This window comes from Thalassophryne amazonica, chromosome 8 (assembly GCF_902500255.1).
Source record: "Thalassophryne amazonica chromosome 8, fThaAma1.1, whole genome shotgun sequence".
Lineage (NCBI taxonomy): Eukaryota > Metazoa > Chordata > Actinopteri > Batrachoidiformes > Batrachoididae > Thalassophryne > Thalassophryne amazonica.
Genome location: NC_047110.1, coordinates 110,854,967 through 110,873,081, shown reverse-complemented (window position 1 = coordinate 110,873,081; position 18,115 = coordinate 110,854,967). Strand labels below are relative to the sequence as shown.

At 39.4% G+C, this 18,115-nt stretch overlaps 1 protein-coding gene across 1 annotated transcript in view; it reads right to left on the bottom strand.

The window, feature by feature from the left end:
• Positions 1-6,411: 6,411 nt before the first annotated feature.
• Positions 6,412-18,115, bottom strand: part of slc38a8a (solute carrier family 38 member 8a) — a 31,166-nt gene continuing 19,462 nt past the window's right edge. Inside the window, 2 exon segments of the mRNA XM_034175643.1 lie at positions 6,412-7,400; positions 11,122-11,173. Coding sequence (XP_034031534.1) covers positions 7,298-7,400; positions 11,122-11,173 — 155 coding nt within the window. The 3' untranslated portion in view covers positions 6,412-7,297.

Genomic DNA, 18,115 nt, shown 5'->3' with positions numbered 1-18,115 from the left:
ATGATTTAGCACAAGTTCAAGTGAAGATGACGTTTAAGGTCCTGACAGTCAGCGGAGCACCATGTTCATAGCAGCAAATTTTTTTTTTGTTTTTTTTAAGATTCTAAGCGCATGCGTTATGATTTTCTCAGATGTTTCAAGGTTGCGATTTCTAATTTTGAGCTCCCAAAATAATTGTACTCTGAAGTTTTTATTGGGATATGTGAAGACAAACTCTTTGTAGTGATGAAAACACCCAACACAAACAATCAATACTCTGAGCTAACTCTAATGTTTCCGTCCACACTTTCTTCAGCGCAAGTGGCTAGCGGTGACACTCGCGCCTCTGGGGGCAGAGCAGCAGGAATTTCTTATTTTTCAGCTATTAGGCTCAAAGGGCTGTTAAAAACACCACATAAAAAAAATTCAATAAATAAAACAAAGATGACGGGCAACCTGAGCGTGTGGAAATGCGGGTTTGTGTGATGTTTATAAAAATTGATTTCAAGACTAGTGACACGTAAAGCTAAAAGACCAACTTGCCCAGTGGATCACTTTTTCCACTTTTGTGCAACTCTGTTTGCTGTGGAGTCTGAAGCTACACGCGGACTAATAATGACAAATGTACGACTGTTGTAGAACAATCAAATTTTGCGCATTGTTTTTGGGGAGGATTTGACTCGACGGGTTTGGAGGGGTGTAATTCACAAAGCAGTGTCGGGTTTTAGGATTTTCTCAGAGGTGAGGACAAATCACTTTAACATTACGGACTGATTCAAAATTAGACGAGTGGGCTGTTAACGGAAGTGGCGGCACCACATTGTGTCTGTACAGCTAACAGTTTTTACATTCTTGTCTTGTATGTTTGCTCTGATTTGGCCGCGGTTTTTATTATTACCTTTGTCCACTGGAGACTGTACATATAAAAATGTTTGATTTGTTTTATTGATCTGTTTGCGTTACGGTGCAAATTTCTTCATGAGTGGATGGTTTAAGAACGTCAGCGTCTCATTGGTTTGAATAGTTGCCATTAGACAGTAACAAAAACCTGAATGACATTTAATATGAAGCCTTAATGTCACCACATGATATAAGAGGTTTTCAAAAGTGTAATTTTGTTTTTATTGTGATGTAGGTTAGCATGGAAATACAGGCTAGAAAACTTAGCCAGATGTGTTTAAGAGTCACAGACTGCAAAGTGTCATTAATCCAGTTCTGCTCTTGACCATCAGACGTGGTCAATGTATTTACAGGGATCAGGTTCAATCCTCCACAGGACTCCAAATGTTGGTACGAACCAAATTAAGGGTCATACAATCGATACTTAAGAGCACACTGCAAAATCTTACCAAGTATGTTTGTCTTATTTCTAGTTAAAACTATCTAAAAAACAACAACAACAAAATGCACCCACCTAACAAGTAAATTTCAATGAGATATAATGACTTTTTATATAATACATCTTAAAAATCTCAAGTGAAAGAAGCTTGGAAACATTTTAAAATCTCTTTTGAGATTAAACTTTTTTTTAACTCGCAAGATTTTGAAACTGTTCATTTTACTTTTTCCATTGGCAGTTTTTTTTTAAACATAAAAGAAGGTGTTTTAACCTATAACAAGTTTAACAAAATCTGCCAATGGAAAAAAAGTGAAAATTAATTAAGATTTCTTAGAATTAAGTCTTCAAATCAGCTGAGAAAAGAAATTTAAGCTTTTATACTAGTATTCTGAACATCTTTTACCAATAACACTGCTTAAAAAGCTGATGACTCAGTTTTTTTTAAATCTCTGATGTGACTCAAACAAAATGATTTAAGACTCTTTCACTTAAGATCAGCCCTGGCTTTAGTTGAAGATGTGGATGTCTGGATTGGAAACCAGAAGGCTTGTTTAGGTACGTCACCTCGCCTGGACAGTCACAGCAAAAATGGTGATGATCCGTGGTGGCGTTTCTGAGTTAATAAATGGAATATTAAAATTCAACATGGCTATCAGCAGCCATCTTGGTGGGAAGCAATGGCCCTGGTGTTCAATCGTCATCTTCCTCAAACCACCAAAAACCTAACATGGAAACTTCAGAGTGATCCTCCAGCGGTTCTTTAGTTAACATCTGGAAATGACATTCAGAATGGCAGCCATCTTGGTTGAGTGATGTCACTCAGTGGGAACCATAGCAGCATCTTGATTGAGTGACGGAGCTGAATTTTGACAGGTGACTTCCTCTACCCAGCCCAGACCCAACTTTCAGATCAGTACCAACAGCAGTTCTTCAGCTATGGAAACAAAAAGTTGATGGGATAGACAATTGTCACATGTGATGACAATACCCCTCCAGCCCGTTGGGGTACCAATATACTTGGTATGATTTTGCAGTGTAGTACCTATCCCATTTGGTACCAGTCTGAGCCAGTGGTATCACAAGGGTCAGAACAGTTAGTTCTGGTTGAATGATCTTCCTAATTGTTGGAAATATTTTGGAGAAATGATGTGATTGTGATCACCCTTTTAAAAAAGTGGCAATGTGGTAACCTGGTAACGTGTTCAGGGTATTTATCTTAACTGAACCCAAGAGCTGCTGGGATACGTGCTTAACAAGACTCTGTGCAAGTTGTAAGTCAAATCTGGGTTCCGATTGACTTGCTGGATTTGTCAGTGATCTGACCAACGTTGGTTCTTTTCTGATAAAAAATCTCACCTGTTCGAAAGGAGCGTCTGTCCTGTGGTGGAACAAGGACTAATACGGATGATCCAGTTTGCCAAACACGTCTCCACTGATCCCACCAATCAAAAAAAACAAAACAAAAAAAAGCACAATGTAAAAACTGAGTGATTATTGTGTTTTAAATAGAGTATCTTATGAGTGTGTTTAGACATAATTGTATATATTGGTTTGATATTTGTTGACTTATTCCCTTTTCGTGTTTTTTAAGATATGCCATTTTGTCATCCACCTCATCGTTGGGTATACGTATGTTCTCTTTTCACAGGTGAATGCCGTGTTGTGGCAGCAGCGAGTGTGCAGTCCGGTTACTCTGACACAAAAACCAATCCAGCACCAGTCCCTCATCCTGGGATGTATTCAGCAGGGCGGCAACCCGTGGAATTAAGACCACGACCAGAAACGTATTACGGTACGCCTCAAAGACCAGCGTGCAACTACTGCTCTAGATCCAGTTGGTTTAAAATAATAAACCAACCTGCCCTTCAGTCCAAACTGGCTAAGCTAGTTTACATTAGAAACAAAGCCATATTGTGTGGATTGACGTAGACATGTCAGCGATGTAGCCATAGATTTCCCATCCCGAGCACCCGGCTGAATGCAGCCCAGCAGTTGGGAGTAATCTTGTTCTGTGCATATGATGCCGAATTTAAAAACAAAAAACACACCAGTACTGTTTTCTGTGATACATTCCTGAATGTTCCTCAAACTGTGAAACCTTTTTCTAACCTCTGACCCCTTAGCATGTCGTGAAACGGGCCTTGATTGAAGCTTTCTGGCAACGCGAGTGATTCACGCGCAAAGATGCAGAGTAGCCAAGAATGGAAGCGTTGTTCCGTGTTGCCGAGCCAGTCAGGAATCTGCCAACTCATCAACATCGAGGCTCAAACTCTTCTTCTCTTTTCTAACCTGAGTGCATGTTAACAGATCGTCCAGTAACTCCGCCGCCGTAGTTTTTAGGTCATGCTACTCCTCAGTGGGTTTTGTGCATTTCCTAGTATTCCTATGAAGAAGAGAGAGCGAAAAGAGTCTGTTCTTTAATATATGTATGACTAGATAAAATATAAGAATGAAAATCCACTTTATGGTCATGTTTAAAGAAATTATCATTCTAAATGTATGTTTCAGTACAATAGCGTTCTCTTATTAACTGTAGAGACTTACTGCAGGGATGCAACCCATATTTGGTCTTTAAAGAATATCTTGTTGAAATTCTAGATGATGTAGTGATGCAATTCAATAAAGTACAAAACTGAAACCTTTTTGTGATAATAAATTTTGCTGTTACTGGATCGAGTTTGATGGATGTGTGGTTCTTTTTAGCTTTCCTGCGGTGATGTTTCAGCTCGAATAGAAGTCTAATCATGCTGCGTGTTGTTCCTCAATTTACACCATTTATTTCATGGTTTGGTGAACATGGAACCAGGCTGGCCTGTTTAATTTCCACTCCAAAGGAAATTGAACCATATTTTGTCGCACGGGAGTATTTATTGCATCTGTCCAAAAATGTCATGAAAAGGAAAACAAAAACAGAAAAGACATTTATTTTTGAAATGTGGTGCTACTGCTCCATGTAACAACAACCAAAATGAATTTAAGAGGAGGATTATTTATTTATGCCAATTCCTTGTTAGCAAGCAGCAGGTAACGAGCTAAATGATTATTGAATGAAGCACAAAGAACTCGACTAAACTGCTTCTCATCACCACTGACCAGATGAAAAAGCCAAAGCTGACCTGAATGTGTTTCACTAAATGTAAATAAATTTGTAAATCAATGTTTTCAAAAGCATAGCTAGCCCTTACCTTAGCTAGATGTCTACCTTGTTGTCCTTCAGCTGTCTCAACGTGCAAACAAATCGACTGCTGAGATTAAGGTTATTACCATAATTTCTGAACTATAGAGCGCACCTGAATATTAACCACACCCACCAATTTAAAAAAAAAAAAAAAATTGTACATAAAGAAGCCGTACTTTTCTATAAGCTGCAGGCCTCTACGTTATGAGATATTTACACAGAAAGATGTTAGAAAGAGTTTTTATCTTTTAATTAAATACGTACATAAATTATTTTTTCCCCTTAGTGTTACATGTAAATATTGATGCGCACGTCCTGCAGCACACGTGCATGGTGTCTGCTCCACATGGAGAACTGAGTAATTTAACTTTTCTTGAGATTTCATCACGTGCAGCCAGATCGGCTGGACTCTGTGATAAATGAGATGTTAATGAGGCGCTGTGACTTTTTCGACTTGTTGCGCCAAGACAGAGAACCGGTGTGGAAGGTGGCGTGGGGGGGAGAAGGCTCTGCTCTGCTAACTGATCTTACGGCGCAACTCTGGCGCAAAAGTGCAGGAGAGGGACTTTTCTTAACTAAAATGAACAGGTAAGACTTTATCTTACACTGTGTGAATTTACACTGCATGAAGAGGCAGCTTTCAGGAAATCAACTGACAGCATCAACTGATGTATTTCAACTTATGAAAAAGCCTGTAAAAATCCATAAATTAGCCACATCATTGTAAAAGCCACAGTGTTCAAAGCATGTAAAAAAGTAGCGGTATAGTCCAGAATACAGTACCTCTTTATTCAAGAGTGTGACTATTCAGTTTGAGACCATGATTTATTAACTTCACTTATTCTCTAAGAGCTGGTACATGCTGCTCATTCAGATCTTATTACCTCCTTCAATAAAGTTGGGAGGAATTTGTTTTCGCCCATTTGTTTGTCAACAGCCCAGAATTATGTATATTATAAACTTTTTACTGCGATTCATATCCTGATAGGCAAGAACTGATTCAATTTTCAAGGTCAAAAGGCAAAGTCAGGAAAAATCTCTCTCTTTAACATTGAACAAATTTTCAAAAATTAATACTTGTCAAAAGGATTGAATATTTCAAATTTGACAGCATATGTGGGATCGTATCCTTTACTGACAAAAGTTTGATCTGGATCTGATCCAGATTACAGATTTTTGTGGCCATTTAAATTCAACATTGAAACCCCATTTAATGTATATTTTTAAATTATATCTTAAAAGTGCCTCAATCACCCTCATATTTGAAAGTGAGGTGCAGATTGACACTCACTATCACCTGACAAAGTTTGATCCGGATTGCGGATTTTGTGGACATGTGAATTTATTATTGAAAAGCCCATTTGGTGTATATTTTTCATTATATCTGAATCAAAAGTGCCACAGTTACTCTCATTTTTCTGTTCTGGATTTACCTACACCACCAAAATTGGACAGGGGTTCCAATTTTGGGCCTTTTTGTCTGCCTTCCAGTTATCAGTCAAAAACCAAGTCTCCAAAAGTAATGACAAATTGTGCATAGCAGAGATAACCAATGTTTTGTGAAAATTATCTGAAAAAGAATTCAGAAACCCCCCAAAATTGACAAAAACAAACAACCTGACAAGACCACAAAAACAAAAAAACAAAAAACAAAACTTGGATTCAAGTACATGAAGTAAATACATCCTCCTGACATTCGATCACATCTAATTTAGCTCATAAAAAGCCACTTCTTCAGGACTTTGATGTTGAAATTTTTTTCCCAAGGTAAAATTTTGTTCAAGCTGATACTTGTGTTGGCGGAGGTTTGCGCTCTACGAGTACTGTGCTCTAGTTCTCATTGTTTTACAGCAGATGGCATCCAGCTTACCGGGGCAGTACTTCTGCTCCGGAGTGTGATTCACATTACTTCAGTCAGTTCAGCATACAGCAGCCGCTTGTCACATATGGAGACAGTGGCATCTTGTGGATGTATATAATAATGCAGTATATTTTCCATGTATAAAACGCTTCCAAATAATTGCGGGCCCTGCAAAAATTTTAGTCCAGAAAATATGGTATTTGCCCTCCATCACAGTCAAACATAACCCTGGCAAAGACAACTAGTACTGGTTACTCTGATTATCCATAGCTACAAGACTGTGTGGTATTTTATTGGATCAGTCACTGTCAGTTGGATTTTTTTCTTAAAAAAAAAATAAAAAAAATCCACATTTCTCTAATAAAGGAGGTACAATATGTTCTTGCCAAAACTTGGCTTCTGGTTTAGAAATGCACTGTTCTTTTTCACGGTCTGCAGGAATGACGTTAACCTGGTATAGCACATAATTCAGCTGTTTCTTGCTGCGGCAGCAGGTGGGAAAAGTGAAAATGTTTAGGTTTCCACTGCACCTACAGCAGAATATTACATCATCCTTCATTAAAAAACAACAAAAAAACAAAAACAGAACTTCGGTTTACCGTCTAACGCGTACTGTCACCCTGTGACTGCAGCATCAGAAGAACTTTCTGGTGACCGTCCGTGTCGTAACTGTGGATCATTAAGTTTGGGAATCACACTTAATAACACACATGACAAAAGTTCTACTACAGTAAAACAATTCCTGAGGAGCAAAACCGGATCTGAGAGGGAGGGGGCGCTCTGCTGAAGTCTGCTTCCACAGCTGATGGTCAAACAGACAGAGTCATCTGTCGTGCAATTTTTCCATTCTGGGTTGTTCTGGAACTTATCCAGATTATTTATTTCTGATGGCAGCAGGTCAGATAAAGTCATGAGCTGGATCCCACCACTACGTGATGGTTCAGATCCGTTCCAAGAGCTGCATGACAGCGATGGTGGTGCTCTGGCCAAAGATGAAGGCGCCACAGATCAGCGTGACGGCACCCCAAAGAGTGAGGGCGGATCTGGAGAGAACAGAGGGAAAAATGGTCCAATCAAGGCCCAGTAACAGTCCTGCACAGGGGAATGTCAGTGAAAGAGAAATACTTAAGGTCAGTTAAAAGTACGGATGCACCGATCCACATTTTTCACTTCTGATCCGATCCCGATAACTGAATTTGGATATCTGCCGATACTGATACTATTCCGATACCAGAGCTCTATTTGCTTTAATATTAATATGGGTGTCACAGACATGAACAAGCGAAGCTCTCAGCATCTCATTTAGGTCCTCAAGACTTTTCTGAGCAAATGCTTCAGGGGAGCATTAGCATGGCTCTGTGAGCCCCCAGACCCCCCTAATTACAGCCCTCTTAACCCCTGTCAATTAAAAAAAAAAAAATGTAGAAGTAAATTAATCGTCAAATTTTTTCAGCTAGTTGACAGTAGGGCTGCACAATATGGCCAAATTATCGTATCTCAATATTGTCATATCAATTTGATATACAATATGACTATGATTTGACGCAAAGTGCAGCAACAGTGAAAATTAAACATTCTTAAACAAAACAGTAATAATACCACACTCATTTTGCACTCATCATAAGGTTAGGATACTGTGCCCTCCAGAATTATTGGAACACTTGGAATTTCACACATTTTAATTTGTTTATGCCATTTGAAATACAAGAAATACAAAAAAAAATAATAATAATATATATATATATATATATATATATATATATATATATAAAGAATATAAATTTCAAAAATTATCTTCCTCAAACTCAAACTGAAAGCAAATCTCTAAAACTTGATAAAATCTGTAAATAATAATCTGTTTTCTTTAGACAAGTCAGGGGATGGAAACATGAACATTTCCAAGTCACTGAATATGTATTGGACTTTATTTACATCAATTATGAAGAAATACAAAAGTTTCTTTCACCAAAACATCAAATCTAGACTTCTGAGTACAACTGAGAAAACACTCTGTGGCATGTGTATTTTTAAATGAAATGCATCATCCTGGTGTCACTCAGAGAGCAAAATTAAGAGGTCATTTAATCAACAGCTGCCTGCTCCTTTAAAAGTCACTGGAGACAAATGGAAATATAAGACAACCCAAATTAAAGGAGAAATGCTGCTTTTAACAACCTGGACCTCTGGATTTTATATTTTTAATTAATTTATATCAAGTTGTAAAGATTTGCTTTCAGTTTGAGTTTAAGGAAGATAACTTTAGATTTATTTATCTAAAATTGTGTCACTGGTGTGTCACTCAGACAGCAAAATTAAGAGGTTATTTAAAAATAAGTCCTTCAGAGAGCAGAATTAAGAGGTTACACAGGTTTTATACAGAACAGAGGAGGAGTAAATTACCATAAAATACGGTTGTTTACTCACCAATATAACTTTGGTGTCATTTGGAGTCCATGAGTCAAACATTTTTCTTCTTCTACTAAGGTGGATTAGAACTTCTTATGGTACACTGCACCAGCTACTGTACTGGAGGGGCCTAGCAGTCAATATGTGACTCACTGATTTCAAAATGCAACTCTTTTCAACCAGATGTGCGGTACCATGACATATCAATCATCTGTGTCCAATCAGATTTCAGGGAAGTCCAGTGCAACCCTGGCCTCCGCTCTAGCTCCACCCATGCCAGGAAGTGTTCAACAAATGTCAAACACTTCCTGTTTCAGTGTGAACTTGCCACTGAGTTTCCACGAGATTCCATGAGATCTCATCTGTCAATCCAGAAAGTGTCGAACCAGGAAGTGTCTGACATTTCCTGTTTCACTGTGGACTGTTGACGTCTGTTGACGCAGGACGTCGTGAGAGAACAGAGAACTTTCAGAAGAGGTCAGAATCAGCATTTTATCCGGACATTCCACTGTTAAAGGAGATTTTTTTAATGAAAGACGTGCGGATGGATTGGCGCGTCGGCTCGCCGGCCACAGGAAAAACACCTCCGTGTTGATAACCATTTGTAAAATCCAGGCGGCTTTTGGTGGCTTTCAGTTGAGTGAGTATCTGAGAAATTGTTTAACAGCAGGACATGTTCCAACTTGTCCTTAAGGCTTCCAACGGAGGTTTTTTCATTAAAATAATCTCCTTTAACAGTGGAATGTCCGGATAAACTGCTGATTCCGACCTCTTCTGAAAGTTCTCTGTTCTCTCACGATGTCCTGGGTCAACAGAGGCTTATATTTGGAGGTTTTCAGCTTGAAACAGGATGATGATGTCACCTTGGAGCGCTGCGCGACGTCCCGCTCCGTGGGAAGTCCTTACAGCGATAGAAACAATCCAAAATCTCTCATCAGCCGTTAAAATTTTCACCAAAAACCAGCTGAATTTCTCGAATGGTGTCCATTTGGATGTGCCTCACAGTTTTTGAAAAAATTTTGATGAAGCACAGCGCCAGTCTCTCAGCAACTTCTCAGACAATGAAAATCTGACGAGGGGCTGGACCACTCCTCCCACAAGGCATGCTCACAGGTGAATGACGTCACCGACAGGCGTGAAAAAACTCTTGCATGCCCACGAGGGTTCAAGCTTGGCTGATGTAATCACACGTGATTCAAATCCATATGGTTTTTAAAAAAATAATAAGGTTGGATACCTTTTCTAATAGACCTCGTATGTTTACATTGTTAAAGCTAGTGTTGCAGCAAAAAAGCCCTCTCTTGCTCGCTTTCTCCCTCTCTCACTCACTCTGTCTCTCACTCCCTCCCTCTCTCTGTCTCTCTCTCACCATTTTCCTGCTAAGAGCAAACTTTTTGGAAACACAAACCCTTTCAACTAAAATGTTGTTAATATCCATTCAGCTGCTCCCGTTTTTTTGCATTCGGAGTTGCCACAGTGGATACAGCCAGATCCGCATTGGTATTTGGCACGTTTTACGTCACATGCCCTTCCTGATGAAACTCCAGTTTTACCTGGAGAAACACACACAGCCCCTTTTGACCCCTGTACATTATCAGGAGAAGCATCATCAGGATGTAAGCATTATCATGTCTCCCCGGTCCCCACAAGTCAGTAACACAAAATGTCGGGGATCACCCACGTACACCCTTATGCTATGATCTGGAAATTGACCCCAAGATCACCATAACTGACAGGTGTCGGGATCAGCCAAGTACACTCTTATGCTAAATATGAATTTAGGTGGTCAACTGGTTCTTGAGATATTGCGTTAACAAGCAAAAACAGATGATTGACAGACGGGCAGACATGCTGATTGCTACATCCCCCTGTATTTCAGACCCGGGGAGAAAAAAGTGACCTTTGTCACCATTAAGTCAGAGAGTCCAAGATATACCTTTTGGGAATCATTATGATCAGACAAATAATGTGTCAATACAACTGGAGCATTTCAAAATTTTGAGCCCTTGTGTAATTCTTCATTGAGCCGTACCTGCCTCTGAGTGGCCACCATACATTTTCTGGAGGCCATGGTACACTGAGGCTGGATTGTAAGTGTCATTTTGTCCCCTTACATTGTACCAAAAACCCCACTGGTCCACTGTGGAGTAACATGCAAACATAAACAACTTTCTTCAGGGTTTTCTATCAAAAATTTAAGCAGGTCACATACTGTTGGTTTGTGATGATGATGATGACTGTTTGCGTGGAATAATGTTGTACTGCAGTAGTGTTTACTAAACCCAAAGTCCAAAAACCTGCTCATGCAACACAACCAACTTTAGCAGCTACACTCAGTCTCACACACACAAACCTCACCTGGTTTTCCGGGACACTGGTTCTGACTGCATGGCGAACATCAAACACAGCCCTGTGCCAAACACAAACATGTACGGAGGATGTGAAGCGCACAACACACAAATCACACATTTGTCTCAACTCCTACTCCTCACTACGATTTCCAATTAACTTGGTCTGTGGATGAAGGTCAACCATGGAATTGATCTTAAAGGGTTACAAAGGACGAGTGTTAAGTTTTTCACTCTGTGTTGCACTAAACCTGGCGTGCATGTGGAGGTTGGTCCTGGCATTGTCTAGGCAAGGTCAAATTTGCTAAAGGTCAATCACTGGGGTTAAGGTCATGTCTTCCTGCCTGTGTGTTGGACTCCTTCCAGTTCCTGTCTATCAGTGGTGGGCACAGCTAACCAAAAAGTTACCTTCGATAACCATTAATCAGATAACTGAAAAGTTATCTTTTATGATGATAAACCGATAAACTGCAAAAGTATCTTTATTAGATATAACTGATAACCGATAACTATTAGTACTGATTCAGACACGGCCACATCAGATTACACTGTTGGCTTCTGATAAACCAGTTTAACTCTAAGCTCCGCAGGGGCTGCTGGGTAAATTCAAGGATCACAAACACACAAGAATGGATGAAAAATGAATGAATAAAAAGATAAAACCCCAAACACTGTCATAATCTATCAAAAGCAGTAAAACACAGTATTAGAAGTCCCAGTTTATCTCGGTATTAGATACACCATCATTTACCAACTAAAAAGCTGCTGCTTTTTTCACAAGTTTTTAACCCTGTGGCTTAAACAACCGAAATACACCCATTATTGCATCAACTGGCAGAGTAAAATACACGTTGTAAATATAAATTCTTACCTGTTAGTTTCAGTGGGATTCATCTGAAAAAATAATCGTCCTGAGATGATCCAAAACGGTCTAAACGCTGAAGAAACGGCCCAGTCTGTACACAGCTGTGCCATGAGAGCTCTTCTCTCCCACTGAGTCTTGGCAATACAGTCAGCCACAAAGAAAATAAAATAATGTTAAAATTAGTCTGTTTTGTTTTTGGTGTTGAGGAGATAACACTTCTTCTTCTTTTGGATCCAATGGCAGACAGCACCAGCTAGATGAAGTATTTAGATGCGATGAAGTAATCCAGTGTCCTTTAGATATTTAAATAATTATTTTTGCACAAGGTGTGATGGGTTTTGCAGCAGATTTCCAAGGTACAAGGGACGGAAACACTAATGTCCAAAGTGAACCTGAACTACACTACCCACAATGCTCCCTGCATCAACCAGCCAATCACATTTTACGCTTAATGATGATGTCATCAGCAAGCCACAGCCAGTCTGCCATCAATAATTGATTTTAGGGTTTACAAATGTTTTTGACCGTTAGACTTTGATCACTTTACCAGCAAAAAAATAAAAAAATGTTATCGACTGAGTTATCTGAACTAAATTTATCAGAAGATAAATGGTCCGATGATGGTTTTAAAACTTATCTGAAAAGCTAATCCGCTAGCAAAAACATTATCTTCGATAATTATCTGCTATCGGATTAGCTGAACTGTGCCCACCACTGCTGTCTATGAATGTTGACCCCCCAAAAAACAGCCTTTAAAGAATCTATTTTGGCAAAAATCAAGGGCAAGAAATGTAATTTTCAACTCCAATTTGGACCAAATGCTTCAGACCGGTGGGTGGATTCCAGTGTTGCCCTGGCAAGGTCAGTCAGTGGTCAGTCAAGTGGGTGAAGGTCAAGGTCAATGGGATCAAATGTCAGACTGCCGTACCTTCGACCATCCTATATGTATCCTATATATACAAGGTCTATTAGAAAAGTATCCGACCTTATTATTTTTTTCAAAAACCATATGGATTTGAATCACGTGTGATTACATCAGACATGCTTGAACCCTCGTGGGCATGCGAGAGTTTTTTCACGCCTGTCGGTTACGTCATTCGCCTGTGGGCAGTCTTTGAGTGAGGAGTGGCCCACCCTCTCGTCGATTTTTTTCATTGTTTAGGAATGGCTCAGAGACTGCTGCTTTGTTTGATCAGTTTTTTCAAAACTGTAAGGCACAACTGAGTGGACACCATTCGATAAATTCAGCTGGTTTTCGGTAAAAATTTTAACGGCTGATGAGAGATTTTGGTCTGGTAGTGTCGCTTTAAGGACGGCCCACGGCGCCTGACGGCGATCTGCGCTTCGAGGCGGCAGCGTCTCGCCGTTTCAAGTTGAAAACAGCCACATTTCAGGCTCTGTTGACCCAGTAAGTTGTCAGAGAACAGAGAACTTTCAGAAGAAGTCGGCATGAGGAGTTTATTCGGACATTCCATTGTTAACGGACATTTTGTAATGAAAGAACGTGCGGGCAGAGTCGCGTGTTGGGCCGGACCCGACCGCGGGGGGGTCGCGACAGGAAAAACACCTCCGTTGGAAACCTTAACGGGCAAGTTGGAACATGCCCAAGCTGTTAAATTTCTCACAGTTACTCACTTGTTGAAAGCCATCAAAAGCCGCCTGAATTTTACAAATGGTTTTCAACACGGAGGTGTTTTTCCTGTCGCGGCGCACACAGATTTGCCGAGTCGTCACGGAAACGACTCGGCGAATTTGCGCGCACGTCTTTCATTACAAAATGTCCTTAAACAGTGGAATGTCTGCATAAAGTCCTCAAGCCGGGCATCTTCTGAATCTTCTCTGTTCTCTCACGATGTCCTGGGTGAATTAAGCCTTAAATTAGGATGTTTTCAGGTTGAAAACAGGCCGCCGACGGCGCCTGGAAGCGCTGCACGACGTTCCGCTCTGTGGGAAGTCCTTACACCGACAGAAACACCCCATAATCTCTCATCAGCTGTTAAACTTTTCACCGAAAACCAGCTTAATTTCTCGAATAGTGTCCACTCGGATATTCCTCACAGGTCCAGAAAAAATTTTGATAAAGCAACGCGCGCCGTCTCGAGCAGCGTGTGAAACAAAGGAATTCAGCCGAGAGGGCGGGACCACATCTCACTCAAGGCCTGCCCACAGGGAAATGATGTCACCGACACGCGTGAAAAAACTCATGCATGCGCACGAGGGTTCAAGCATGATTGGTGTAATCGCACGTCATTCAAATCCATATAGTTAAAAAAAAAAAAAGGGTCGGTTTATTATATAATAGACCTCGTAGTTAATGAATGCTGCGAGAGGAAGTCTTTTGCTTTATAAAGGATTGCAATGGCTTTAGACATTTTAGAGTTAACATAATGTGTGTTTTCCAGCTTAATTTGTCATCAGTCAAAACCCCAAGAAATTTTGTTTCAGTTAGAAGTTCAATTTCAGTATCATGTAATAATAAATTTCTGCTTAAATTCCTGGTCTTATTTCCAAATTTAATACACTTAGTTTTACTAAAAATGCACAACAAAATAAAAGTCAGGGACTTAGAAATGAAACATATATCAATATATATAAGAAACAACAATGGACCAAGGGACACTCCATGTGATCTTCAAAATTTCGGAATTTATCCGACATAAATGGACATACTGATAACTATTGTGTAAATAACTCGCTATCCAGTCATATACCAATCCCCTGATACCATACTTCGGCAATTTGTCCAGTAATAAGGCACGGTGTATGAGGTCAAATGCTTTCTGTAACTAAGAAAATCCCGACAGTGTATTTCTTATTCTGAAGAGCATTTGTCATTTGTTCAACAAAGTCAATTAAAGCCAATGAAATTGTACGATTTTTTTTCTAAATCCACATTGGTGTTCACTAAGTATATGATGTTTAGCTATACAACCTCCTTGCAAATACCTTTTCCAGAATTTTAGAAAATTGTGGTAACAGTGAGATTGGCCTATCCTTCGAAAAGACACGTTTATATTTGAACAACGGTATCACTTTAGCTATTTTCATTTTAGAAGGAAATTTTCCTGTCATTAATGACAAATTACAAATAAACATTTAAAAAAATTAACCATCAGTTGATGTTTTTTTCCCATTGTAATTTATGAACTATGTCAATTATTTCAGTTTCATGTGTTTCCTTAATAAACACTGACTCCAGAAATGTATTGGATGTGTTGCTGTTGTCCAAAGAACACATTTTAAGGGGATACAATTGAATTTGCTATTTTTTTTTTCCACATGACAAAATAATCTTGAAATGATTTGCTATAGCATTAGTGTCTTTCATCATTTTGTCAGTATTTGCATAAAAATAAGCTGGATAGTCTTTAACCATTTTTTTTTATCTTTTTGATGATTTTATATATATATATATATATATATATATATATATATATATATACACTCAACAAAAATATAAACGCAACATTTTTGGTTTTGCTCCCATTTTGTATGAGATGAACTCAAAGATCTAAAACGTTGTCCACATACACAATATCACCATTTCCCTCAAATATTGTTCACAAACCAGTCTAAATCTGTGATAGTGAGCACTTCTCCTTTGCTGAAATAATCCATCCCACCTCACAGGTGTGCCATATCAAGATGCTGATTAGACACCATGATTAGTGCACAGGTGTGCCTTAGACTGCCCACAATAAAAGGCCACTCTGAAAGGTGCAGTTTTATCACACAGCACAATGCCACAGATGTCGCAAGATTTGAGGGAGGTGGTGTGAGATTTTTCTCTCAAAAATTCTTGAAAAAGTAGTTGTAAAACAGCTAACTGATCATCTGCAGAGGAATGGTATATTTGAAGAGTTTCAGTCAGGTTTTAGAATTCATCATAGTACAGAAACAGCATTAGTGAAGGTTACAAATGATCTTCTTATGGCCTCAGACAGTGGACTCATCTCTGTGCTTGTCCTGTTAGACCTCAGTGCTGCTTTTGATACTGTTGACCATAAAATTTTATTACAGAGATTAGAGCATGCCATAGGTATTAAAGGCACTGCGCTGCGGTGGTTTGAATCATATTTATCTAATAGATTACAATTTGTTCATGTAAATGGGGAATCTTCTTCACAGACTAAGGTTAATTATGGAGTTCCACAAGGTTCTGTGCTAGGACCAATTTTATTCACTTTATACATGCTTCCCTTAGGCAGTATTATTAGACGGCATTGCTTAAATTTTTCATTATTACGCAGATGATACCCAGCTTTATCTATCCATGAAGCCAGAGGACACACACCAATTAGCTAAACTGCAGAATTGTCTTACAGACATAAAGACATGGATGACCTCTAATTTCCTGCTTTTAAACTCAGATAAAATTGAAGTTATTGTACTTTGCCCCACAAATCTTAGAAACATGGTGTCTAACTAGATCCTTACTCTGGATGGCATTACCCTGACCTCTAGTAATACTGTGAGAAATCTTGGAGTCACTTTTGATCAGGATATGTCATTCAAAGTGCATATTAAACAAATATGTAGGACTGCTTTTTTGCATTTATGCAATATCTCTAAAATTAGAAAGGTCTTGTCTCAGAGTGATGCTGAAAAACTAATTCATGCATTTATTTCCTCTAGGCTGGACTATTGTAATTCATTATTATCAGGTTGTCCTAAAAGTTCCATGAAAAGCCTTCAGTTAATTCAAAATGCTGCAGCTAGAGTACTAACGGGGACTAGAAGGAGACAGCATATCTCTCCCATATTGGCCTCTCTTCATTGGCTTCCTGTTAATTCTAGAATAGAATTTAAAATTCTTCTTCTTACTTATAAGGTTTTGAATAATCAGGTCCCATCTTATCTTAGGGACCTCATAGTACCATATCACCCCAATAGAGTGCTTCGCTCTCAGACTGCAGGCTTACTTGTAGTTCCTAGGGTTTGTAAGAGTAGAATGGGAGGCAGAGCCTTCAGCTTTCAGGCTCCTCTCCTGTGGAACCAGCTCCCAATTCGGATCAGGGAGACAGACATCCTCTCTACTTTTAAGATTAGGCTTAAAACTTTCCTTTTTGCTAATGCTTATAGTTAGGGCTGGATCAGGTGACCCTGAACCATCCCTTAGTTATGCTGCTATAGACTTAGACTGCTGGGGGGTTCCCATGATGCACTGAGTGTTTCTTTCTCTTTTTGCTCTGTATGCACCACTCTACATTAATCATTAGTGACTGATCTCTGTTCCCCTCCACAGCTTGTCTTTTTCCTGGTTCTCTCCCTCAGCCCCAACCAGTCCCAGCAGAAGACTGCCCCTCCCTGAGCCTGGTTCTGCTGGAGGTTTCTTCCTGTTAAAAGGGAGGTTTTCCTTCCCACTGTCACCAAGTGCTTGCTTACAGGGGGTCGTTTTGACTGTTGGGGTTTTTACGTAATTATTGTATGGCCTTGCCTTACAATATAAAGCGCCTTGGGGCAACTGTTTGTTGTGATTTGGCGCTATATAAATAAAATTTATTGATTGATTGACTGATAAGGCAACATGACCTCTTCAAGTATTTGGACATATCCAAACTGATCCATGATACCTGGTATGCAATATATAGGCCCAACACCATAGTAGGAGAAACATGCCCATATCATGATGCTTGCACCACCATGCTTCACTGTCTTCACTGTGAACTGTGGCTTGAATTCAGAGTTTGGGGGTCATCTCACAAACTGTCTATGGCCCTTGGACCCAAAAAGAACAATTTTACTCTCATCAGTCCACAAAATATTCCCCCATTTCTCTTTAGGCCAGTTAATGTGTTCTTTGGCAAATTGTAACCTCTTTTGCACATGTCTTTTATTTAACAGAGGGACTTTGCGGGGGATTCTTGCAAATGAATTAGCTTCACACAGGCGTCTTCTAACTGTCACAGCACTTACTGGTAACTCCAGACTGTCTTTGATCATCCTGGAACTGATCAATGGGTGAGCCTTTGCCATTCTGGTTATTCTTCTATCCATTTTGATGGTTGTTTTCTGTTTTCTTCCACGCGTGTTTTTTTTTTTTTTGTCCATTTTAAAGCATTGGAGATCATTGTAGATGAACAGCCTATAATTTTTTGCACCTGCGTATAAGTTTTCCCCTCTCCAATCAACTTTTTAA